Consider the following 27,517-nt stretch of genomic DNA (forward strand, 5'->3'; position numbering starts at 1 on the left):
AAACAAAGAAAGAGGGAGCATACACAAGAACACAAAACTGCAATTACTGAACATTATTAACCACCATGAGTGTAGAGGCAAATATTGGTCACTTGGATGACAGAAGCTGTGCAGCATATAGTGAAAGGCAATTGACAGTATGCAATCTGGATGAAATTACATCTCTTAAAGGCAAGCTCAAAATGACCATGCCTGGAGACAAGTATTCAGTACCTATGTATTTATCCAGCAGCTCGCAACAGGTTAAATTTGTTGTAGTTTTCCTCACTGATGTCACAAAAGTAGGCTGGCTTTACATTCATTTGATGGTTTCAACTTACGTAAAAGCGGCTTCTATATAAGATTCGATCTCTTCGTCTCTGAAGTTTGTGCAAGGAAGAAGGAAGAAGAAAGAAAAAGATGTGGAGCGATTTGCTGTTGCTCTTGACTTTCATCATTTATGCTGCTCCTATGGTTGCCAGCTGTAAGTTCAATGTGCTTAAATAGAATTATAATTTTTAACATTTAACAGTACAACATGTAATGTCTTCTGCAATAAATTATATTACTATTTGTACCGCTAATTGTCTGACACTGGGCAATTCTAAAACTCCTGTTTTCAACTGGGGAAACAGAACAGTTACACGTTCCTGGAGTGAAAGCTGTTTTCTAGTTTAATCTCTAATTACAATACAGATTTTTTCCTAGGACTAAAAAGGGAAATTTTATTAAAACAAGAAGTACTATATGTACAAATATTGTTTTTTTCCACAGCCAGGATTGGAATATAGATATTTTTTATATCCAAGATGGTTTAAGGATGCTTTTAGGGTTTTATGGATTGCTGATATTATTAAGAATGTTTTTTTTAATTCAGGATATTCCTCTCTCCTGTTATATAATTGTCATTAGACTTGCAGCCTGTTTTGGCAGGTGATATGCAAAGGAGCATTTTTAACAGCTTACAGGTGTTGGTACTGTACTGTTTTTAAACTGTTAGTTTCACAGCTCCAATTGCTGCAGTCAGTTGAATTGCTCCAGTGTAAATTAGCTACGGATCAGATGACACTTACATCAACTTTAATTGCTAAATATAGCTTTCTGGGAGTTTAGACTTGTGGTCCCAAGGTATAGAATTAATTAGTTAAATCTCTTCTGTAGCCATTAACTAAAAGTGACTTTCATCCACCAAGGCTCCAGGCTCTGATACAAAATTTTGTTTACTGTGAGTTGTCACAATTTAGTAGAAATTTGTTTGCTAGTATTTTAAACTTCCAAAGGATAAGACTAGCAGGGCAAAAAGAAAGTTAATTATGTGCTTGTTCAAATTTAAAATAGTAGTCAGTGACTAAGAAAAAGGAAAACTTACATTTATATCATGCCTTTCATGCCCTCAGGACATCCCAAAGTACTTTACAGCCAACACAGTTTTGAAGTGTAGTCACTCTTGTAATATAGGAAATGTAAAAGAGATCACAGTAAATCTAACCTTTTACATGTCGGAAGTTTGTGTTTTTGTTTCTGTGTTCAGTTAAACTGTTGAAAGTTTATGATTTTCCTTTTCTCTGGTACAGATTGCTTTTTGGTAGCAGTAGAAAACAAGTGCTATGTTCAACTGGATGTAGCAAAATTGTTAATTTGTCAAAAAGGTACTAGTTGACTAATTTAGCCCTTCATGTCTGGACCACAGGTGCAACCATCAAGGTGAAAAGATTTCTCTGAAGTAAAATTTCTTAGAAAAAGTTATCACAGTCATAAAGTGTCAAACGGACTGAGTTATTGTAAATTAAAAATGAGAAAGCAAATGGATTATTCACACAGAGTAAAACCCCTAATATTGAAATACAACAGTTTGGTACATATTTGCGTTCTTAATCATATGACTTCTCCGTCTTGGAGATGTAGTTCTGTGGAGTAATGTAGAATAATGCAACCCCAATGCGGTGCACCAAGGGGTGAGGGTGCAGGTTTGTTTTCTCTTGGGTTAGGTGGTAACAGAAAATCGTTTTCTCTGTTCCTTATTTGTAGTGAGGCCTTAAACACTTGTACCAAGGACCTTTTGAATATTTTCACTAAATACCGAACAGAGGAAATCTTCCTGATGCCATTGAGTTGCTGCTCTGCTGTGGATGGTGTTAAATCAAGATCATTTACATGTCCACAGGGATTGTAAAAGTCACTCGAAGTTCATTTAGTACAATTTCTAACTGCCATTTATACAACAGCATTGTTAAAGGCAACCCCAGCATCCGCATATGTATGTGTCTCTCTTTATCTTGTCCTCTCTTCCTCTTCTTTTTTCTCTTCTTCTTCCCTCCCTCCCCATTTTTAACTTCCTACCACCCTGCTTGATCCCCCTTTTTTCTTGATTCTTCTCTTCTTTTTACTCCTTTCTTTTCCTTCCTCCATTCCCCCCCTCCCTTTTCTAGCAACCTTTTTTACTCCCCCTCCCTTTTTCACCACACCACCCCACCCTACTTTAATCCCTTACCTCTTTTACACTCTCCTTTCCCCTCTCTTTCCCTTTTTTTCCCCTCTCCTGCTCTTTCTCCCTCCAAAGGCTTTGATGGTTCATCTGTTTTCGTCCTTAGGCTCTTCCCAATTTTCTTCCCTCTTCTGAAGGTACCGGCCTCTTGCTGGCTTAGTTTCAAGAGGCACTGGCAGCCATCTGCTACCCAACCTAAATGTCAATTGTTACATGTGAAAGTATTTGACAGAGAATTTCAGTGGAGATTAGAAGCGGGGTGAGGATTAGGTGAGGAAGAGAAATCAGTTAGGTTCAATCTCCCCTCTGCTGATGCCCACAAACATTGCTGGGTGAGGGGAGACTACCTCCAGGGTCACTGAGGCTTCTTGTAGCGTGCCTACTGCCACTTTGGGTGAAATCAGATCACTCAACACTGAACAGGGATCAAATCTGAGTCCTAATTTTATGAATCTCAGTACCTTGCTGAGCTGTGCATCTAAGTCATTGGAGGAGCCACTTTAGTTCCATTTATCTCCATACACATCAACTTTTTTGCAGGTATAAGAATTAAAGAGTCTGGACTTCATAAGTTTACCGTACTAATTATCTTGTAAGTTTGGAATGCTACTGCTGTCCTTAATAGTTAAAAAAATAGGAATTAATTGCCAAGGAAGAGTGAAGTGATAATCGGATACAGTGTCAGAAACTACCATTAGCACATTAGAAAGGTGTACAAATTATCAAACAACCATCAGCACATATTAATAAAGTGCAGAAAGTCTTTAGAAATTTCTCGAAGAATATAGTGAGAAAGTCCATATTTAGTAAACTGCCTGTAATCTCCCTTATTTTGGAGACCCTTTAAAACCTATATTTAATGAGACAGTAAACAATATCAAATTCACATTCAGCTGATGTGTGACCAGTTAAACCTAAACATCTTTCTCATTCCTTGCTGAAATAGTCCCATTGCTAACGGTATGAATGTCAGTTTTAAAGCTTTATGAGTTCAACATTTTTGACACAGGTGACCAATGTCTCTCAGTTTTATCAACTAGCTGTTACCGATGCAGACTTAGAGACTTCCAGCCTACCTGTGAAAATGGGTCGGAGATTTAAAGCTATGACTAAGTAAAAATTAAATTAATTCCAGAGTAGCAATATCTCTAACACAATGTCCTGGCAAAAAATTATCCCTCAATCAACAACTCTAAAAATAATTATCTGGTCGTTTATATCTGGTTGTTTGTGGGAGCTTGCTTGTGCAAATCCCCTACAGTTACAGCAATTACTACACTTCAAAACCATCTCCCTGGCTGTGAAGCACTTTGGGACATCCTGAGGTCATGAAAAACACTATATAAATGTTATTTCCCTTCTTTCTTTGTCATCCTAAATGACTTGGAAATATATCGCTGTTCCTTCACTGTCACTGGGTTAAAATCCTGGAACTCCCTCCCTAACTGCACTGTGGGTGTACCTACACCACATGGGCTGCAGCGGTTCAAGAAGCCAGCTCATCACCACCTTCTCAAGGGAAATTAGGGATGGGCAATAAATGCTGGCCCAGCCAGCGACACCCACATCCCATGAACAAATAAATAAAAGAAAAATGAGAATGTACAGCATCATCAGTCATAGTCACCTATATTTCCACACAGCCAGATTTCCTTCCTTCTTCAGAGGTCCAACATGTTTGATTGCCTCAAAATGAAAGCATCGTGTACTCTGCCTGGGTCACAGGAATTGATATGAGTTATTTCCAGCTTTGGTTGCATGCCGTTTACACTTTGCTGCAATAGTAGAAAGAATATGCATTTATATAGCAACTTTCACATCCTTAGGATGTCCCAAAGTGCTTCACAGCCAGTGATTCACTTTTGAAGTGCTGTTATACAGGTAAATGCAGCAATTTGTAGTTCACAAAAGACATATAAGATGAATAAGTTTTTTTTGAGTGGTGCTTGAGGAAGGAATAAGGGGCACAGTGCCCAAAATCTTATATACCAGGATCTTAGGTTAACTGAAAGACTGCATCGACAAAAATGCAGCACTGCACTCAAATATCAAACTAGCTTCAAGCTGGAGTGGGACTTGAAACCACAACCCTCTAATTTGGAGGGGAAAGTACTAACAAGGGGGCTAAGCTAGCATAAGCAGTAGACCTGCTGCCAGGGTAGGTCTTAGTGCAAATCATATATTTTGTGTACTTCTTCTCCATTTGCTGTCACCACACAAAAAAACTGGCATAAGCCAGTGCACTTATGGAATGGAAAAGAAAACTCCTCCACTTACATACCGATGTAAAATCTTCCTCTTTGTTAAACTACTTGTCACTAGGTATTACCTACTGTTAAATATTTTTTGACAGCCCAAGAGTGCAGAATTGTGCACAAGTTCTCCTTCAATGGCCCAGAGCAAGGCTTTAACAACCATAAAAATGCTTATTTCTAAATGTGCTAGGTCATACTGGCTACTGATCTTGTTTCGCAGATGAGGCGCATGTTATATATGCCTAACCAAGCCAGCTTGTCACTATGGTTACAGGCCTTTCACGTATGTGCAATGTCTTTAAAAGCATGCAATGCAGAGGTGTGGGGGAGGGGGGGTGGAGCTCTCGGCACCCCAAGAAGAAATTTAAAAGGGTAAAAAACACAATCTGAAAAGCAGGCAGTTTTGCAAATGGTCTTTTGGCTGCAAATTGCAGTCTTGCGTACGGTTTACTTTAAAACTTTTCTATTCTAATGTCAGCCATTCTGCAGTGATTTGTGGTCTGACCACTCTGGCCAAGGCACTTAACGAGCCACCTCTGGTGCCCAGAATCATCAGATATGTGTTAAACACAGACATGTTGGGTGGATTCGTCCCGGATTTGCAATAAGTGCGGTAGTGGGTGGGTAAAACGATGTTTTAACCGAAGGCCTCAATGGCGGCTTTTCTCGCCGTATCATCCCAAACCTGCCACATTAATTATGCATCCCTGGGTTAATGCCTTTTTGATGGCAGGCCGGCTCCATTTCACCTGCCATGCTGTCACCTCGCCACGTCATCACTCCAGGTACCACACTTAAAGTACAGCTGCGCTCAGTGCTTCCAGCCCAGGACTGCAGAAAAGAAGACATGGAACCGAAAGGCAAGAAGACTGCAGCCTTTTGGATGCCGTGGCGACCCGCTGTTTACCTTTACCCCTGCTCCAGCCGCAGGAGGGGCAGCTACATTACCACTCCAGCTTGGTAGGCGATGGCAGTGGTGATCAGTGCCAATGCTGCACAGAAGAGGTTGGCCATCCAATGCAGATAGAGGATGAATGATTTCATCCATGCAGCCAGGGTATGGCAACCATCTCATCATCTCATCACTCTAAACTCACACACTCAAGCCCATCACGCATTCACTGGCATCTCACTCACTGCCAGCTCAAGGGACATCACCACCTATTCTCACACACATTCCCTGTCATGCCCATCTGGTCTCATCTCCTCTGGAGACTGCCTCCCCATTTCTCACCATCTTGAGGCCACTTGCACAGATCAACATGTTCCCCCACACTCACCCTGGGATACCCTCCTTCCCCAGTACAGCTCTTGTCCTGCAGCATCTTCCCTTGCCTGAGGACACTTCTCCCCCTTCCCAAAGCAAGACCTTGCCCTGCAGCTGTTGAAAAGCCACCCACATAGAGCTAATCTGGTAGGTAGAGAGCTACCCGTGAGCTCCCCTAAAAGTGATGTGGTGCTGTCTGTGAAGCCTGGCACTGATGACTGCGAGTGCTGACCGAAGCAAGGTAGGCAAACAAACTTTGAAGTCCCGAGCAAAGTGCAGCTCACCAAACGAACACCTTATATGTGTTGTTGTGAAACACATCGGCGTGTTTTCCTGCTGATGCGGGCGGACGATCCAGCGGAGGGGGGAGGGAGGGGGGGAGTCCAGTGGGCTGGCCTTATATGCTGATGCATCACAATGAGATTCCTGATATCCGATAGTGGGGAACGTGGCCCGCCATCGCGGAAGGAGCGGACAATCGCAAACTGGTTTCACGACATCGTGAAACCAACCTTTGGCCTTCTTGCCATATTGTCCACTCACGCCCGGTGCTAGCAGGCGCGGAAAATCCCAGCCATTGGGAGGGAACTTCCACCAGGTTCTCCCAGTTGTCCCGCCATGATGTTGGTGGAAGAGCTGGAAGACCTCGGAGAAACGGCATTAATGGCATTGACGTCATTTTCCTGGCATTTCTATGACTCACAAAAGTTCACTGCCAGAGTCTGTGGGTGTTTTCTGCCTCAATTCCCTCCACATGACAATCTCTAATAGTTCATTATACTTACTGACCAGAATGTTTGGCCCCAAGGTATCACTGGAACATCCTTAATTTGGAGTGATTTTGGTAGCATTTCATTTTGTAGTTGTTATAGGAGACCTGGAGAATACAAATGTCAGAAGTTCCAATTTAATATGTAGGCTGTGTTCTATGTATTCAACCCCAGAATAGAAAATAATGGTGTAGGGCAAAGAACAACCTTGAAACCAACCTGACTTTGCAGCTTTTGTTGACAATAATCTAACAGCTATCCTAGGAACCTGTATCCTGGCACTATAGAGCATGACTAAATGTGAAGTGTAATTGTATAAGTATCTAAAAAAAAAGGTACAAACTTGCTTGGTATTTGGTCTGAGGCCCTCATTAACCTCTCTTTAACAGGCAGGGATTAGGTTCCTCAGCTGACCGTCACATGCACGAGATTGAAGATTTTGGCAGGCATGTGATGTGGATGTTCTCAGTAGGGATCTCACTGCATCACAATGTGTGGAGATGAAATCTATCACATGCCTCAAACCAAACAGCCTGATGCTTCTTCAGGCAAAAAACCTAAACACATAAGCTATGAGAACTAACATCCTTTGAGCTGAGAAAGAATTAAAATAATCAAAAGAAAATCCTTTGCCAATGCAGAACAATTTCAAATTAAAATTATCCATGGGTCACTTCATCAAAAAAAGCAATATTTGGATTCTGTGTGCTATTATGGGGGGTGGGTGAATTTCAGAAAGATTTTCCTTGCCTCTGGTCTGAGTTTGTTGTAAACTAATTGATAGAGAATGATTGCTATTATTAGTCAATAATTCCATTATTGTTGGATCATATGACAACCAGGATGGTCGAAGGCAAACAAAATGGACCCTGGTCTTTTTCTTCTAAGTTAAATTGTAAAGTTGAGCAGTACAGAATACTGTGGCTTGAATGCCTTTTTGTGGTTTGGTCTTTTGACAGGGTCTCCTAATGATGGACGCAGAAGGAACAAAGAGAACTCTTCTCCTAGACGGGTAACTGGCTACAGGTCCTGGAATTCTGACCTTTATCCAATTTGGAAGGCTGGGGACTCCAGGTGGCATGACTGTTGGAAAGGTGAGAATGTGAGACTGGAGTACATTACATCTTCGAATTATACCGATTTGCGAAACTTAGTAGATACTGGAATACTCAGGTTAAGTTTGCCTGAACACATCAGAATTTCATGAATTATTCCCTTCCAGGACCTAGAGGAACCCAGTGTAATTCTCTGCACAACAGAGTTCCTTTAGTCCTAAATCAAACCAAGCCTTATCAAAATGCTAGAAAAGCCATTATGTAAGATATGCTATCTCAGTCCACTTCATTTCTCCTTTTATATTCCCCTTTGCATTTTTCCATCCCCAACCCACTGAATGTATTTTTCTTGCCCAATGACTGGTTTTTCCAACCCTCAATCCCTCCATCCTTACTCATTTGAATTCCCTTTCCATTGTGCTCCCCCTCTCTCCTTCCCGATCACTGTCACTCCTCCTCATCTCTGTAGCCTTCTTCAGCCCTACAACCCTCCAAGAACTCTGCCCTCTTGTGCATACCCCGTTTCCTTCATCCCATAAATGATGGCTGTGCCATCAGATGTTTAGGCCTTTAAGCTCTGGAATTCCCTCTCTAACCCTCCCTGCCTCTTTATGCCTCTTCTTGCCTCCTTAAAACCTACCTCTTTGATCAAATTTTTGGTCATCTCTCCTAACATCTCCTTATGTGGCTTGGTGGCAAAGTTGGTTTGATAATGTTACTGTGAAGTGCCTTGGGACATTTTACTATGTTAAAGGTACTATACAAATGCAAGTTGTTAATATCTCAGGCTGTTCACACTAATAGATCTTGATGTCCTGATTTAGAGTTAAATATCAACGAGGTAACAGCACCTAAAAACAGCCCTTTCCAGACTTCCTAGTGTACAAATTTCAAAAATGACAAACCAGTGAATAAGAAACACAAAAACAAATAGGAATTAGGTACCTGGGTTGCCAGGAATATAGGAATTCGCATGTAGGCCACAGTTAGTGCCCCACATTCTCTATTTGTAATGTAATGTTACGTTGACAATACTACCTACTGGTGCAGTAGCTTTGGAATCCTCAGACCATGAACCATTTTTAATACACCACAGATCCCTAGAAGATTTATTATACATTTTTAATACTACTGTCAAGTTTCTATATTGATGTAGACATTCCAAAACTCATCCTGCAGCTGCAACATCTTCCCTGATCTGTGTTCTTACGTATCAGAGGGATGGATTCAGGGATCTGTGCAAAGAAGGGTCTACTGTTGTTTTTTTAATAAAGAACTGATGGGGAATTAAGTTCATTTGTATGTATGCAAACAATTCCAAGATCAGTCTGAAGTATTCTAACAACTAGGTGTTGAACTTAACCCATGCACAATCCCGAATATTAGTTCTGAAGGAGACAAATATGGACACTGATATTTAATTAATTTCTTGAGCACTTGCTGAAACTGCCTTGAACTCATGGATTAACCTTATCATGGGCCAGAATTTTACATCCTGCAGGCGGGCGTGCGCCCAACCCAAACAGGTGTGAAATCATGCAAGATGACATCGGACGAGCGTCCCGATGTCATCGTCCACTCACGCGATATTTCGCTCAGCAGGCGCGTGCAATAGACAGAAGAGTGCCCACCAACAATTAAGCGGGCAATTGAGCCCATTAACAGAACCAATTGTCAGCAATTTTTTGCGGCCTTTCCAACATTATGGTTGGCGGATGGGCCAATCAGCCAGGCGGGCTTTACATTTTTGATGAAACCTCATCCAAGGGTGGGATGAAATCTCCGTTAGGATTTAAAATAAAAAGAAATACCTGGGGACTGTTTTTTAATGAGGTATGCTTTCAGGTACTGCTTGGACATTTTTTTACAGCATTTTTGGGCTTTCTTTTATTATTTGGAGGTCTGCAGCTGCCTGAGGCATCACTGGAAGCACTCACCAGCACCCACAGTGCCGTCAGTGCTCGCCCTCTTCCCACCCCCAACAGCAGTGCTGAGCCTTTCCCCGGGTGTGTTTCGTGCTGGCTGGCTGTTAATTGGCCAGCCAACGGAAGATCGCAGTCAGGGGCCGATCGCAGGCAGAAGTGCATTTCGCGTCTGCTTCTGGGCCCGCCAATCGTGGACACCCGATGAGGGAAAAATTCATGCCATGAAGATTAAGATCCTAATAGGATACTATTCATTCTGTTTGCATTAAGTCTGGAGAACAGCTACTTCTTGGTCTAGGGATAAGTAACCAAGGTCTGTGGACGACTTACAGGCTCACCTTTTAATAATCTAAATGCTTAAGTGCTGCACACTCATTTTTTTTCTCATTCACAGGAGGACCAATTTCACTTGAAGTTAACAATGATGCCCCCACCTTAACTGGTGCTAAAGCCACATTCTACATTAACTTGAAATTCCCTCATAATCAGACCATCCAGTCTGATGGAGAGATCGTTTGGGCTGAAAACTGTACTTTGAATGGTAAGGATGAAAAGGGTAGTAACCTTTCACCTAGGAACTGATGGTGACCAGCAGCATTTTGAACATTGACAGGATTTGGAATGGCTTAGCTATTCAGAATGATATGAGGACTTAAATTATGAGGACAGGTTGCGTAGGCTAGGCTTGTGTTCCTTTGAGTATGGAAAATGAAGGGGTAAGACCCAAAGTGCAGAAAATCCCCAAGTTTAAAAATAGTCAGAGACTACAAAGTAAACAACAATATGGTGATTAGTTGCCAGCAATCTTTGGTTGCAGATTGTAGATGGGAAACAAGACTTAGGTGCAAAGTCACTAGAATGATACGAAAGCTAAAAGGGTTACATTATGAGGAGAGGTTGCATAGTTAAGGCTTGTATTCCCAGGTGTATAGAAGATTGAAGTGTGATCTAACTGAGGTGCTTAACATGATTTAAGCATTTGATAAGGTAGATAGACAGAAACTATTTGTTCTGGTGGGGGAGTCCAGAACAAGGGAGGATAAACTTAAAATTAGATCTAGGCTGGGTGATGTCCAGAAGCATTTCTCCACAGGAAGGGTGGTGGAAATCTGGAAACTCCCTGTAAAAGCTGGTTGAGGCTGGGGAGTGGGGGGCGGTTAATTGAAAATGTTAAAACTAAAATTTATAGATTTTTGTTAGGCAAAGTTATTAAATGGAATCATGACAAGTACATGTAGTTAAAATACAGATCAGCCATTATCTAATGGAATGACGGAGTAGGCTCAACGGGCTGAATGTCACATTCCTGTTCTGATGTTCCTATTTGCTTTAAATTTTATTGCTCCAAGTTTCAACTTTGGATACTTCAGCACATTCCAAATCTCTCCAGGAACAGGAACACATAGTTCAGCTGTAAAACTGTTCCATTTGAGAGTGCAAAGTCTATCTTTTAAATTAGTTATCTGAAGTTCATACTTAAAAGTTCGGATTGCCTTTTCTGTGTGTTAATGTTTTTTTTCAAGGTTTTATTCACCAATTAAATGGGAAGTGAGTTACTAGCAGAAGAGTTACATGGACATCCATGACATTTAGCTTCCAATCTGTTATCTAGTTGCTGGCCACATAAAGGTTAAGTGTTTTATTTCCATGGGAGAAAGCTATCTGTCAAAATATATCTCTAAGACACCAAGGACTAAACTCCCAAATTCAAGGATTTCATGCCAATTATGGTGTGGATACAATTCTTATCAACTCAGCTCAAGCAGCTGGGATTTTCTGCTTCAGTGTTCCTGCTGCACATGAGGAATGCATATCAGGAAATTCCATCTCCTTCCCAGCTTATGATTTTCAGGCTATTAAAACAAATGGTTGGAAAAGCATGGGCTGGAAATTTCCTGCTATGCATTCCCTGTGTGCTTCAGGAATGCTGATGTGGAAAATCCCATTCATTGTATGAAGATATCATTTTTAGCACTATCTTATGTGTGAGGCATATGAACTTGTCTGTTTGTATCCTATAGGTACACAAGTAACTGCTGGTGAGTCAGTGTATCCCAATGATACATGGCAGAACAGTGATGAGGTGTTTCCAGATGGAAGACCCTTTCCAAGGATTGCTAAGAAGAAAGGATCCAAATTTATCTTTGTGTGGCAAACACTGGGTATATGAATGATTTAACTTGGCTTTTTAAGAAGGGATTATCCCAGCTCCATTTCTGTAATATAACAGGACAGCAAGGAAGGTTGGGCATTTGAGATGAATTCTGCACATGCAGTGCAGTGAAGCTGAGGCTAGATTATGCATTACATGATTTTTAATTAATCACTAGGCTGATCACTGTTTGGTAACATAAATGTTTTTTGATAAAGGAAGTTTGTTGGAACTTTCATTGGTAAGGTAGGAAGAATGAACTGCTCAAGATCTTTGAAATTGATGGTTGGGTAAATCATGTGTGGCATGTCATAAGGAATTGGTATACTAGTGTTTTTTTGACTTGTCTTCCAGGGAAGTACCAGCAGGTCGTGGATGGTCCTTCCTCTCTGGTGGCTATTGACACAGCAGATGTTCCATTAGGTTCTTATACCATGGAAGTAACTGTGTATCATTATCGTGGACGTCAGAAATTCATTCCAATTGGAAAAGCTTATTCGCAGTTTACAATCACAGGTAAGAGGCTGGATTGGATACTGAAATTATTTGACAAAGAACGTGGTTTATTTATATTTGAAAGTTAGCTGTTGGAAATTCAATAGGCACACATCCATTTTCAGCCATAGAAGCTCTTGGAAGTTTGTACAGACATACAGTGGGAAGTATTCAAAGGAATATTTGGTGCAAGACAAAACCAGTACATGCTCCTAATAGGCAATGGCTCTACTTGTGTAGTTGACCAACCATGGTCAACAAATGAGGTAGGAGATAAGGAAAATTGGAAATCTAGTAGACTAAACCAAGAATCCACACCACCTAAACGGACAAGGGCAGCAGGTGCATGGGAACAAGTTATCACAAGTCATCTTCCAAATTTCACACCACCTAACATGGAAATATATTGCCATTCCTTCATCGTTGCTGGTCAACATCCTACAACTCCCTACCTAATAGCATTGTAGTATGCCTTCATATGGAATGGAGGGGTTTAAAAAGAAGGCCCATCACCACCTTCTTGAGAACAACTAGGGATTGGCAATAAATGCTGGCCTTTCCAATAAAGCCCAACACCACCAACACCCCCCCCCAAAACCCCAGAATGAATTTTAAAAAAAGAGTAGGATAGCTACAAAAACAAGAAGGATACAGAGAAAGTAATATGGGGCAAAAAAAAATTGCAAGGGATATCAAAGCTAACAGCAAAAGTTTTTATAACTATGTTAAGAGAAATAATGATAAAGGAAATTATGGGCCCTTTAAAAATAGATGCAGGCAAGATGATAATAGACAATAAGGAAATGGCAAGTTTGTTAAGTGAGTACTTTTTCTTTAGTGTGCAATCAAATACAGAGGACAAAATACCAGCAGTACAAGGGATCCCCTAAAAAATAAGTCACGGGAAAAAACTTAGTAGATCTAATAATATAAATTTTAAAAAGGGAATGGAAAAAAATCATAGGATAGATAAATTTCCAAGACCAAATGGCTTCCACCCCATAAATTAAAAGAAATTGGTGAGAAAATAGCGTTAGTCATAGTTTTCCATAGTGCTCTTGATTCAGGAATTGTGCTTTTAGAATTGGAAAATTGCAAATGTCACTCTCTTACTTAAGAAAGAGGGAGGGAAAAACCAAGTAACTACAGACCTGTCAGTTGTAGGGAAGTTACTGAAATTTATCACTGGAATCCATCATCAGAGACAGAGTGACTGAGCATTTGGACAAGTATAAACTGATCAAAGAGAGTCACCATGGATTTGTGAACAATATGTCATGCCTGACTAACCTAGATGAACTTTTTGAGGAGGTCAGTAGTATGGTAGGTAGGTGAGTGTCTATGAATGTTTTTTATATGGACATCTAGAAGGCATTTGGTAAAGTTCTGCACAAGCGATTAGCAAAAATAAATGTGCACAGAATTGTTAGTAACTGTGTGAAACGGGTGAGCAATTGGTTGCAAGTAGGAGACAGAGTAGGAGGCACAAAGGAACATGATGGAATGTGACAAATAATGTTCACCAGGGATCTGCACTGGTGTCTCAAGTTTTCACCATACATATTAATGACTTATAGATTCAACAGAATAATACCAGGCCTTAAAGGTGGGTTAAATTATGAGGACAGACCTTGAGTTTAAAAGGTTTAGGGATGATCTAATTGCAGTCATTAAAATTACAAAGGAATTCAACAGGGCAGACACAGAGAAACTATTTCCTCTGGCAGAGAAATCAAGAACAAGAGGGCATAATTTTATAATTAGAGCCAAGCTATTCAGGAGTGAAATCAGGAAGCACTTTTTCACACACACAAACAAAAATTGCTGGAAAAACTCCTCAGGTCTGACAGCATCTGTGGAGAAGAAGACAGAGTTAACGTTTCGAGTCCGTATGACTCTTCATCAGAACTTTTTCACACAAAGGTCAACTGAAGCCTGGCCTTGTGTGCAAGGTTTTTGATACTGTGTGCTCAGAATAAACAAAAGAGCACTTATACTGCTGATAAACTCACTGGAAATAAAAATGATATGAGATGCCTCCTATTCTCCTGCTGCCTGAATGACAATTAATATTCTGGCCAAACAGTTGATTCAAACTAGGAAATTAGGAAAGAAAGTTAGAAGCAAGAGCAAACACAGCATTAGAATATAATAATTTACTTAAACTCAAAGTCCTTGTTTCAGAACAATAAAAACATCTCCAGTCTGGTTCCTCTCCTATCTGTGGTGTTACACTTGGACCAATGTTTGTGACGCAAAGTAATTTTTATTTGAATTTGGCTATTTGTGGAGTATTCAACTCTGTCCCATGGCCTGGTGTGCTAAGCTGCATTAGGAGCAGGCAGTTCTGAAACGTATATATGCCCAAGATCCCACTTTGATCTTTAAACTGTTTCCTTTAGGAAATGCTAGGCAGACAGTCCTGGTAGATTTATAAGTTGAACACAATGCAAACCAGTTTTAAGATGACTGTTATACAAGCTAGGAGCCTGTAGGATTCTGCCTCCTTTCATTTAATTTATACCAACCACTTTGCTAATACTCCCTCCCCATCTCCAATCTTGGACGAGGCTAACCAATATCTAAAATCCACTCTGAAGCTGAAACAAATATTTGGCCCCATATGCAGCTACTTACTGTTAAATGTGCGCATCCTTGTTTGTAGCCGCTGGCCAGCTTTTCAGTTTCCCAAATTAGACTTGCTCCCTGCACAAGGTCAAAGCTACATTGTCAGTTATGAATAATTGTACAAGCAAACTGAAATGGAAAAGTGGGAGCAGTCAATTCACTGTTAAGCTGGTTGATCCAGCAATTCTGCAAAAAGACTTCATTGCACTGGTGGTGGAAAATCAGTCTTTACGTTTCCATCAGTTCTTAATCATATACTTGAACCCTAAGTATTATGTCCCTTGACACTGATATGTGGATTCTTCACAAAGAATCACCTTTCTTTTGGGACCTATGTATATAACTTGTATTTCACTCAGGGTTGGGGATGATGAAATAAAATCCCTTTTCCCATCCCCCCCCCACTGTTATCCAGAGGTGAAGGAGTACCATTGTTATGTTCCTAGGATTATAATTGTTCTTAGTGTCCAGTAAAGTCTGAGTCAATGTGGGTTTGGTTTAAAAGTATGGTTTTCATGTAAAAACTTTTAATGAAGTTCGCAAGTAAATTGTTCTACAACATCTGACAGAATGGTTTCTTTCAATGTGAGTTTTTATGGATTGGAAACTAAACATTCTTGTGCCTTTTAACCTGACTGTTTGATATTAAATTTTTAACTTCTGTGTTGAATGCTGCGCTAATATGATTTTCTTTCTCCATGCAGACCAGATTCTATTCTCTGTTGAGATTTCACAGATTAGTGATCTCAATGATGCTGACAACAGTTTCATACGGAACCGGGCCATCCTGTTTGGAATTAAACTCCACGACCCTAGCCTATATTTAAAAGATGCTGATGTCAGCTTCTCCTGGAATTTTGGAGATGGAAGTGGTACCCTAATTTCCCGGGTCCATACAGTGACACACACCTACCTCTCAACAGGAGCATTCAAACCACATGTAATCCTCCAGGCTGCCATCCCATCAACTGTGTGCAGCACAGCCAATCCAACTATTGAGAATTCAAGTCCAATGATCTCAACTGTAGCTTCTGACCCCACATCACCTCTACCTATCACAGGATCCTCTGTTGTGACCCCTGATCTGATTGTTTCCTCAGTAAATAGCGAGCCTACTGCACGGGAGGTTACTACAGGTAGGAGCAATCCAGGATAATAAACACTCAGATAGAAGCTGAAATGGTTCATAGTTCACTTTTAGTTTTCACATTTGCCTTTTGCAGCTGAGAAAAGGCAACAGTAATCTGGAAAACCATTATGTTGGCTCTAAAATGTCTAGATTCAAATTCTTCTAATGGCTAAGTATGAACAAAAACTTGCATTTATACAACACCCTCAATGTCATAAAATGTCCCAAGGTGCTTCAAACAAGTGTTATCAAACAAAAATTGACACTGAGCCACATAAGGAGATATTAGGCCAGATGACAAAAACATGGTCAAAGAGTCAGGCTTTAAAGAGCATCTTGCAGGAAGACAGAGAGACGGAGAGGTTTAGAGAAGGAATCCTACTGCTTTGGGCCCATGTAGCTGTTGGCACCACTGTCAATGCTAAAGGGGTGAGAATTGGGTATGCACAAGAGGCCAGAATTGGAGGAGTGCATAAATCTTGGAGAGTTATAGGACTGGAAGAGGTCACAGAGATAGGGAGGGGTGAGGCCCTGGATTTGAAAACAAGAATGAGCATTTTAAAATTGAGGTTGCCAGATTTGGAGCCAATGTAAATCAGCGAGCACAGGGGTGATGGGTCAATGAGACTTGGTGTGAGTTGGGACATGAGCAGCAGAAGACTGGGTGATCACAAGTTTACGGAGGGTTGCAGACCTGCCAGGAAAGAATTAGAAATAGTTGAGTCTAGAGGTATAAATGAAGGTTTTAGCAGCAGATGAGCTGAGACCAGAGCAGACACAGGTGATGTAACAGGTGTGGAAGTAGTAAATGGTCCTAGTGATGGAGAAGATGTAGGGAATTTATCTGTTGGGATTTTGAAGCGTTATCTTTACTTATCTCCAAAACTAGCATCGTCACTACGTCAGAAGGAATTTCCTCTCACTGAGGGTCATTAACCTGTGGAATTCTCTACCCCAGAGAGCAGTGGAGGCTGGGTCATTGAGTATACACAAGACTGAGTTAGACAGATTTTTGATCGACAAGGGAGTTAAGGATTATGGGGGACAGGCAGAAAAGTGAAGGCCACAATCAGATCAGCCATGATCTTATTGAATGGTGGGGCAGGCTTGAATGGCCCACTCCTACTCCTATTTCTTATGATCATGATCTTAGTTCTGTCTACAAACAATAAGCTCAAACTTTTGTGCAACATGTTTGCTTGAGAAAGTAGATTTGTCTCTCAGCAATGGTGACATGTTTCAGGGTTCTAAATAAATCTAGCCATCTTTTTGGCTGGCTAAAGGTTGTAATCTGATGTAGCCAAACTGGATGCTGTTCTAGTCAAGCTGTTTTTGTTGAGTTTCCCCCATATTCAGCTTTTTTGATGGTGAGAAAAGCACTCTAATAAACATGACTTCGCAATGATTGCAAATAAAGTCTTTGGACAGTTGGAAGCACAATTTGAATGTGGTTTGTCAAAATTTGTCTCGCTGTCTTTGTTTTCTTTCTCTTCCCAAATAAAAGTAAATGGATAACTTTAGCTCAGTGTTCATTTGGTAGCTTGGTTGGGGAGCACGAGTAACTGGTAACTATGTGGTTATTCAACATCTGGGGGGTACTTGTATACTTAAGGTACTTGTACTCTATGCCATTTTTTCTTGTACCACAACAGATAAATATCCTCTCCGCTTTTCTACTGCATTTCCCAAATGGTTATAACTTACAAACCTCAGGGTAATGGTTTATTGGCAATACAAAACATTGCTGGTATTGGATGTACTGACAATAGAATGGTTGATTGCAAACACGGTCTTCTTTCAAGCCACTGCAGTCTTTTGTCCAGATTTGAACTCAGCATTATCATTTTTCAGTTTGACCACTAGTACTGGTAGGTGTGACTAAAACGTGTACTGTAGCATATTGGAGCAGTGAATTAGGGATCATACTTTACAAATGAAAGAAAAGTTATACATGTGTTTAAAATATCACTATAATTATATGGGTTGTAGTTTAAAATTGATGTAATTATTTCCCAACAACACGTTAACTGGGAACACTAGCATAATAGTTATATGACTGGACTAATAATCCAAAGACCTAGACTAATGATCCAGAGGCAGGAGTTCAAATCCCACCACAGCAGCTAAGGAATTTAAATTTAGTTAGTTAAATAAATCTGGAATTAAAAAGCTAGTAATAGTACAGGTACAGTGTCTCAAATCTGGTTGTCTGAAAACCAGACAGTTTTATAATGTTCCATGCTTCAATTTTAATTGAGCAAGCTTTTAAAAAAATAACTTACCTGGACAATTTGGCTAGGCACTGCATTGGCCTGGTGTGGCTTCAGACTAATTATTGGCTTTGCGTGCCACTCTATTCTGCGTTCCAAGCGACCCTTAATCCCACCCAACCTGCCTTGACCTGAATTGCCAACAGCCTGAACCGCCTGACCCGAAATATGGCAATATCTGAAATCCGACACGGCCTCAATCCAGAGGTTGCTGGATTTGAGGTAATGTACCTGTAATGGTGACCATGAAACTACTTGATTGTTGTAAAAACCTATTTGGTTCATTCATGTCCTTTCAGGAAGGAAATCTGCTGACCTTACCTGGTCTGGCCTACATGTGACTTCAGACTAACAGCAATGTGGTTGACTCTTAATTGTCCTCAGAAATGGCCTAACAAGCCACACATTTAAGGGCAATTAGGGATGGGCAATAAATGCTGACCTTGCTAGTGATACCCCCATTCTGTGAATGAATAAAAAAGCAGCTGAACTATTAAACAATGCAAGATATTATCTCACATGTGGAAAAACTCTGTTCCAAACCCAACATGGACAATAACAGCTTTCCTTATTCAATTGTTTGCTCCCCATATCACTACTGGGAGTTTAGTCAGTTTTAAAAAGGATTGAATATAGAATATTAGCAAGTTAAGGTACATTTGTTGAATACTCAAGTATTGACTTTCAAATTAACTTGATTTCTGTCTAGTACATCTGACAAAGAATATGGACTTTAGAACTACATCTTAATTTTTTTCATAGGAAATACAGCTCCTTCTCAGCCAGCAACAGTTGAACCTGTAGCTGTATCTACTCCAGTGTCTGATTCCCCAGTACCACCTTCTGAGCAGCAGCCAAACATAATCCCCACTTCCACAGGAGACCCTATTCCAGTTCCTTCTTCCACCATCAGTCCTGTAACCCCTGCCTCCGATGATGCAATAAATGCCGCAATTGCTGTCTCAGAACAAGCTATAACTGCGGCAACCCCTGCCTCTGATGAAACTATAAATGCAGCAAACACTGTCTCAGAACAAGCTATAACTGCGGCAACCCCTGCCTCTGATGACGCTATAAATGCAGCAACCCCTGCCTCTGATGAAGCTATAAATGCGGCAAACACTGTCTCAGAACAAGCTATAACTGTGGCAACACCTGCCTCTGATGAAACCATAAATGCGGCAAACATTGTCTCAGAACAAGCTATAACTGCGGTAACCCCTGCCTCTGATGAAACTATAAATGCAGCAAACACTGTCTCAGAACAAGCTATAACTGCGGCAACCCCTGCCTTTGAAGAAGCTATAAATGCAGCAAATACTGTCTCAGAACAAGCTATAACTGCAGCAACCCCTGCCTCTGATGAAACTATAAATGCGGCAAACACTGTCTCAGAACAAGCTATAACCTTGGCAACTCCTGCCTCTGATGAAACTATAAATGCAGCAATTGCTGTCTCAGAACAATCAACCAGTAAGTCTTCCATTTGCTATTCTTTTTGGAGATTTTATTTAATTGCTTGGAAAATCTGCAATGCAGTTTTGTATAAATCTGCATCTCGTGTTCCACTGACCTAAACCGGTTGCAACAAATTTGTTGAAATTATGTTTGCTTTTGTGTAGACCAATTGTATACCGTGGTACAATTGGAAATTGGAAAATTGGAGATTTTAAATTATTGGAACTTTGGATTTCCTTCTTAAATACATTGAAAATACTTGCAGTGTTGTTTTGTGCTCTTGAAATTCTCTAGAACCTTCAGCAAATTGATCACAACATGTATATGTATGAGTGTAATGGCCATGTCATTGGTTTATCAGCTGCTCTTTAACTAAATCTACAGCTGTATCTGCCACAATGTTGATTCCAGAGAGTGAGACAACTGCTCTGGGCGCCAATGAAGGACTGATGCTGGTGAAGCGACAGGCTCTTGAAGATCCAGCAGATAATTGCCTTATCTACCGCTATGGCACCTTCAGTACCACCATCAATATTGTCCGTGAGTAAGATCTTCAAATAGTATCTCCACTAACAAGTAGATATTGTGTTATCCAAAACTATTCCAAGGCTGTCAGCTGATAAATTCTAAAGAAAGTGAAGTGCTCTATTGCTTTGAGGGGTACTGAAACTGCTCAGGGAGGCACTCTCATTCACACTCCTTATGGGATGGCACCTGTCTGTTTACTTCACAACAAACTGGTTACAATTGGGAAGGTCCCATGAAGGACCCATAATTTAAAGAAAGGTCATCCACCCGAAATGTTAACTCTGTTTCTCTCTCCTCAAATGCCACCTGACCTGCTGAGTATTTCCAGCATTCACTGTTTTTACTTCAGATTTCCAGTATCCTCAGTATTTTCCATTTGTCATACCCATATCTTTTTGCACTGGTGGTGTTTTGGTATATCACTGCACTCCGCCATCGGACTACCTATGACTATCTGGCTTTATTGGTAGAATTTTTTGATATGATAGCTAGCTGTCCATCTAATTCTCACAGAGTAGCAAAAGGTGCAGAAATGCTTTGTCTGAGCAAACATAGACAACTTTTAGAGCAATAAAACTCTGAACTCTGCATAGTAACAAGCAGCAATGTCACTTCAGTTTTTTAAAAAAGTGGCATTAAGTAATTGCCATGCCTTTGGCTACAAAGCTTTTGTATTAAAGTAAGCAGTGAAATACACTCACTATATCAAACAGCAATAAGTAAATTGTGTTTGTGCCTTCTGGATCCCATTCTAACGTACAATTGTATAGAAGGTTCAAACTACAGATCAGCCCTAATGGCTGCAAACAATAAAAGAGCTATCAGTGGATCATGTCAATAAGGGATTGATAATGTCATGATTATACTGATATTTACATTTGTATAATAGATTTATTCATAGGACAAGTTCCCCAAACCTACATTTGTGCCGTTTCCCTAATGCCTACTGGTTTTGTTGGGTGGCCCTTGCACTCAAACCTATCACTATAACTAAGATTAATTGGATTGTTGACCTCTCTGCTACCAGGCAAGTCAATCAGTGTTGTATTCCAGGAATCTGATTGGAAAGGCTGCTGAGATAGGCTATTATTGGATTACTGGTTTGCCTTGCTTTTTCTTTCTTTCAGAGGGCATTGAAAGCGTGGAAATCGTGCAAATATCGAATGTGGTGCCAGGTTCTGTGGCAGAGATGCAGCAAAATGCTGTGGATTTCACGGTGACCTGTCAGGGAAGGTATGGTGTATAAGAGTTTTGATTATGATTCTTATTTAACGCAAACTAATAGCTTTCAGTACTTTCAAGAGCAGTGTAAACAGGTACAAGAAGGCAACAAATGAAAGACTCTAGACTAGCCTATTAACTGGCTGTGGGGACAATGAGCTTTAAAGTGTGATATATATTCCAGCTTTGTATTTGTTGAATTAAAATGTTTAAAAGGTGCAGTTGGCAAGAAAATTAGTCTTAACTGTATTTCTGCCACCAACAACCTGTCCAATTTGAAATGCCAGTAGTATGGTTCTTGTTATATAAGAATTTCCATTTTTGCATTTGGGCATAATGATAGATCTCAACTGCATTCCTTCTACACCTGCATTCTGACCAAGGACATGTGTGGCTTTGATGGGGAAAATGCATTTTCTCAACCTCTTACATGCAGAGAAGGCTGGATCTTCTCAATCCAACTGTCAGTAGACCACTCAAGGTATTCTGACAGCTGCCTTTAAAATCTGTTCTCGTTGTGCCATTGTTTTACAATGAAGCAACAGGTGCATGATGAGGAGGTACAATTTTAAAAGCTGTCATTTCTTTTCCAGCTTCCCAAGTGAAATTTGCACTGTTGTCTTGGATGCAGACTGCATAAATCCTCAGCAAACTGACTGTAGTGAAGTGCTGCCTGCTGATGAATGTCAGCTTATCCTTCGCCAATTCTTCAACTCCTCTGGAACTTACTGCGTAAATGTCTCTATGACAAATGCAGTCAGCTTGGCTGTTGCTAGTGCCCGTGTTGATGTGAACCCAAGTAAGTCTGTCAAGCTCTGTAACAAAGTGAGTGAATATAATGAAACCCTTGGGCATATTAATAGATAGTGCAGTCTACCTTGAACATGACTAATAGAGTTGGGAGTGCATTTTTATTTGCTCCAGTGCGTGGGTGGTCAATATAGCTAGATGAGAAGTTACTGGGTTTGCACTATTAATATCATGGAGTGAAGACCAAGTGTAGTTATGAGGTGAAGTGGGGTCAAAGTTGTTGGAGGTCAGTCATCTCAGCTCCAGGACATAATTGCAAGAGTTCCTCAGGGTAGTGTCCTCGGCCCAACCATCTTCAGCTGCTTTATCAATGATCTTCCTTCCATCATAAGGTCAGAAGTGGGGATGTTCGCTGATGACTGCACAATGTTCAGCACCATTTGCAACTCCTCAGATACTGAAGCAGTCCATGCCCAAATGCAGCAAGACCTGGACAATATCCAGGCTTGGGCTGACAAGTGGCAAGTAACATTCATGCCATGCAAGCGTCAGGCAATGACCATCTCCAACAAGAGCGAATCCAACTATCGGCCCTTGATGTTCAATGGCATTACCATCACTGAATCCCCCACTATCAACATCCTGGGGATTACCATTGACCATAAACTGAACTGGACCAGCCATATAAATACTGTGGCTGCAACAGCAGGTCAGAGGCTAGGAATCCTGTGACGAGTAACTCACCACCTGACTCTCCAAAGCCTGTCCACCATCTACAAGGCACAAGTCAGGAGTGTGATGGAATACTCCCCACTTGCTTGGATGAGTGCAGCTCCCACAACACTCAAGAAGCTTGACACCATCCAGGACAAAGCAGCCCGCTTGATTGGCACCACATCCACAAACATTCACTCCCTCCACTACTGGCGTACAGTGGCAGCAGTGTGTACCATCTACAAGATGCACTGCGGGAATTCACCAAGGCTTCTTCGACAGCACCTTCCAAACCCACGACCGCTAGCACCTAGAAGGACAAGGGCAGCAAACACATGGGAACACCACCACCTGGAAGTTCCCCTCCAAGCCACTCACCATCCTGACTTGGAAAATATCACCGTTCCTTCACTGTCACTGGGTCAAAATCCTGGAACTCCCTTCCTAACAGCACTGTGTGTGTACCTACACCACATGGATTGCAGCGGTTTAAGAAGACAGTTCACCACCACCTTCTCAAGGGCAACTAGGGATGGCAATAAATGCTGGCCATATCCTGTGAATGAATTAAAAAAAAACATGCTGTTGCACATGTTGTGTACATTTTTTCTACTCCATCCATAACATATGAAAAATTTAATTAACTATTAATTGTGATTTGAGATTTATGCAACCAAATAACTCAAGTTCTACTACCTCTTCACTGACCTTGCATCTGAATGAACTAAATGACTGTAATTTTGAGTGATTAATGTGGCTTTTCTCTCAGCTGCAGGTGGGACACCTAATACGACTGAAGCATTGGTACTTGTTGGGATGTTGCTCATTGCAAGTATCATTGGAGCTGTAGCCATTACCTACAGGTTAGTGTGTGCGGCTATCATAATAAAAGAGAGGACCCAATTCAGGGATGACTTGCTTTTTGGAAGGTATTTGGCTTTTCCTATGGACTTCTGAACCCAGAAGCAGTACTATTTAAAAGATCTCTAAAGGAAGCTCACAGATGAGGGAAGAAAATATTGTCCAGAATTGAAATCAAATGAGACTATAGGCTAGAGCAGCAGTACAACAGTGGTGTAATCTATTTTGAAACTTATATCATGAGAACCAAATGAAGTGTAAAAACTCAAAGGTTCAGCAACTTTATAGTTTGTTTTCTAAATTCATAGTTAAATATGGCCTAATTCGAACTACTTCATATCAGGTGTCCTCAAAAAAGAAGCATGATTATGCTGATTCATGTCCAAGATTCTCTCCTGGGGGGTGGCCATCAAGTGCAAACATGTATCATCCACTCGTTTGTTCAAAGACTTTCACGACTGGTGGGCATTGCAAGGCGTTCACCACATCGTAGACCTTTCCTGCAAAATACAGGAGCACTTCGGTTTTGGTGGGTCAACCACACATGGGGCAGGATGATGTCGGGTGAGGGTCCCGATGTCATTGCGCACTCTCGCGATCCATGGTTACCGGGCGTGCGTGAGAGTCCGCCAACAATTAAGAGGCCTATAAATGTGAAAAATACATTCATTTATATTTTTCACTGCCCGCTTAACCGTTTGGATGAGGTTTCCAACAGCAAATAAAAAAGCGGGAAAAGTTTCTTCAATTTCACTTCAAACATGACCCTCTTGTCGCATGTGGGGACATGTTTATATCATCTTTTAAATCTTGATTTTTGTTTCTCCAGTTCTCCAGTGCTTTCAGCACGCACTCCTGCGCACATGCGCAGACTTCCGCTCTCAACCTCCTGCTGCCCCCACCCCAGCAGCAATGAGCGTTGCAGCGTGTGCTTCACACTGGCTGGCTGTTAATTGGCTAGCCAGCGTGAACTCACAGTCGGGGGTTAACTTTCCCGGCCGGTCCCAGGCCTGCCCGCTGTGCCTGCCGGACAAAAGTAAAATCCTGTCCATAGTTGTGGCATGCTCCCAAGAGGGTGATTGGTGACATCCCAGTGGCCCATCAAAAGTAAGGATTCTCTTATGGAGAATTAGGGATTTTGCTTATAACTCCAGAGAAGGTGGCAAAATAGTGGATAGGTGAAGAAATATGAAGGACAAGTTACCTGGCTCAAATTGCATACCTCCTAACCAGCAAAAGTGGTCATGGTAGAGGCCTCAAGTCCAGAATCCTTTAGACTGGGGATACAACATGCATAACTTTCCATCGTCACTATGGATAAAGGTAATTACAATGTGATCTTAAAAGCAGGTTACATGCCCAGTGCTCAATCTGAAGACCTGCGCTAACTTGCCATTTCATTTCAAATAACCCAAATTTTGGGGCCTTGAAACCCAAAGACTGTTGATATGAAACACGGCTGGTTGACATTCAAAATCTGGTACATTTTAGATTTTTTTGTGGAAAGGAGTGGGAAAGAGGGTTAAGAAAATTAAATGTTGAGGATTTTTTAAGAACATTTCTGGGGAATCACATTTTCTGGGACACACTTCATCTGGAGATGAAAATAAACAAGTTAGTTTGAATATCAACATAGGTGGCTGATAAGACAATATTTCACACTAGTAACCCTATTTTCTAGTTTTAAAGTAAATCATGTACTGTATACAAACCTATTAAGTATTCTTAATCTTGCTCACTGACAATTTCCTATTCGTTGAGGATGAGGTAGCATTTACATGTAGGGTCTGTTCAAATTGTCCTGTTCCTCCACAATTGCAAATTAGAGGAGGAAGGTGCTTTCTCTTTAAAACCATTTTACTAACTGTCTCTTATTCAACAGGAAATACAAGGAATATGCTCCACTGCAGCAGGACCCTTCGAGGATTCATACTGAGTGGATCTCAGACAGGGCTGCTGTGAACATTTTCCTAAGAAATATGTTCGGTTGTCAACAGAGTAAAGTCAGCGAGAACAGCCCTCTGCTGCATGGGTGTGTCGTCTGAGACATTTCACATGGATTATGAAATTGGATTCATGTTACTAATAAAATGTAACCAACCCTAATTGCACGTGTGGACCTTTTTAAATGGGGGAGGGAAAGGGAAGGAGAAGGAAGAGGATGTTAGTTGACACCTGACATAGCAAGACCTATCAAATAAATAAGACTTTAAGCGACAAGGCTGTCTGTCACCTTGACATTGCTTCCCATTGGTTGAACCTTGCTTGCCGTGGCTCAGTGGGTAGCACTCTTGACTCTGAGTCAGGAGACAGCAGGTTCAGGTTCCATTCCCGCAAGTTGAACACAGAAATCTGGCTGACACTCAATGTTCCTTCTAAGGTGAGCTGCTGTGCAGCAATTGGGAATACACAGGAACAAACAGGCTGCACACAAGTGACACTACCATTTAAATGCATGCATGTGTGGTCATGCATCATCTTAAAGGGACCATGCAGTACAACAAGCCAGTTGCGCACAGCAAGCAGAAGTTAGAGGGAACGTTGCTGACACTCCAATGCAGTATTGAAGCACTGCATGATCGGAGGTGCTGGCTTTCAGATGAGACATTAGACCGAGACCCCCTCTGTTCTCTCAGGTGGGCTTAAAGGATCCCATGGTACTATTTTGAAGAAGAGCAGGGAAGTTATCTTTGGTGTCTTGGCCAATATTTCTCCTTCAATCAGCATCACATAAACAGATTATCTGGTCTTTATCACATTGCTGTTTGTGTGAGTTTGCTGTGCGCATATTGGCTGCTGTGCTTCCTACATTACTATCGTGGCTACACTTCAACTGTACTTCATTGGCTGTAAAGCACTTTGGGATATTCTGAGGTCGTGAAAAGCGCTATGTAAATGCAAGTTTTTTTAATAGACTTCCCATCCAAATGAGATGGGGATAGAGAAAGAAACTGAAAGTTACAACAGGCAAGCATTAAGCACTTCTAGGAGTGGATCACAAAATCTAGGCTGACACTTCAGTGCAGCAGCGTCAAAGTTGTTCCCTTTCAGATAAGATGTCAACCTGAGGCTCTATTCACCTGTTTGGGTAAATGTAAAATATCCCATGGCACTATTTGAACAGTGGCCAACATCTATCTCCTGAACCAACATCACTGACAAACAGATTAACTGATCTCATCTGATGTTTTTGTGGAAGCTTGCTGTGCGCTAAATTGGTTGCTGCATTTACCTATAAAACAGTGACTACACTTCGAAAGTAACTGATTGGTTGTGAAGCGCTTTGCGAGGTCCTGAGGATGTGAAAGATACTATATAAATGCGAGTCCTTTTTTTCTTATGATATCAGTGTGAGATGCTTATGGCGTCCTTGAGGTATAGCTATGTGCATTGAAAAGCTGCAAATGATCTTGTGCATTTGAAGGGTCAATAAATAAATAGTTGCTGAGCACTATATCGGGCCTGCAAATAATAAACTAATTAGCATACTCTGAGGACGGTATTGGATACAGAAATCATTGGTGATTATTAATTGACGAATCAACGTGGAATGCAAAACCATGTGTTCTCCTGTG

At 41.0% G+C, this 27,517-nt stretch overlaps 1 protein-coding gene across 2 annotated transcripts; it reads left to right on the top strand.

Moving 5' to 3' along the window:
• Positions 1 to 369: 369 nt before the first annotated feature.
• Positions 370 to 26,048, top strand: pmela (premelanosome protein a). Of its 2 annotated transcripts, none has more exons than XM_041180390.1 (12): positions 370 to 463; positions 7,716 to 7,850; positions 10,131 to 10,277; positions 11,758 to 11,898; positions 12,243 to 12,404; positions 15,716 to 16,147; positions 19,173 to 19,883; positions 20,253 to 20,408; positions 21,524 to 21,629; positions 22,211 to 22,416; positions 23,851 to 23,944; positions 25,825 to 26,048. In XM_041180390.1, the coding sequence occupies exons 1-12, from the start codon at positions 400 to 402 to the stop codon at positions 25,985 to 25,987; spliced, it is 2,517 nt and encodes an 838-aa protein (XP_041036324.1). In that variant the 5' UTR covers positions 370 to 399; the 3' UTR covers positions 25,988 to 26,048. The 2 variants fall into 2 exon arrangements, with proteins under 2 accessions (XP_041036324.1, XP_041036325.1); XM_041180391.1 differs by having other exon boundaries at positions 23,857 to 23,944.
• The last annotated feature ends 1,469 nt before the right edge of the window (positions 26,049 to 27,517 follow it).

The sequence above is a fragment of the Carcharodon carcharias genome, chromosome X, assembly GCF_017639515.1.
Source record: "Carcharodon carcharias isolate sCarCar2 chromosome X, sCarCar2.pri, whole genome shotgun sequence".
Lineage (NCBI taxonomy): Eukaryota > Metazoa > Chordata > Chondrichthyes > Lamniformes > Lamnidae > Carcharodon > Carcharodon carcharias.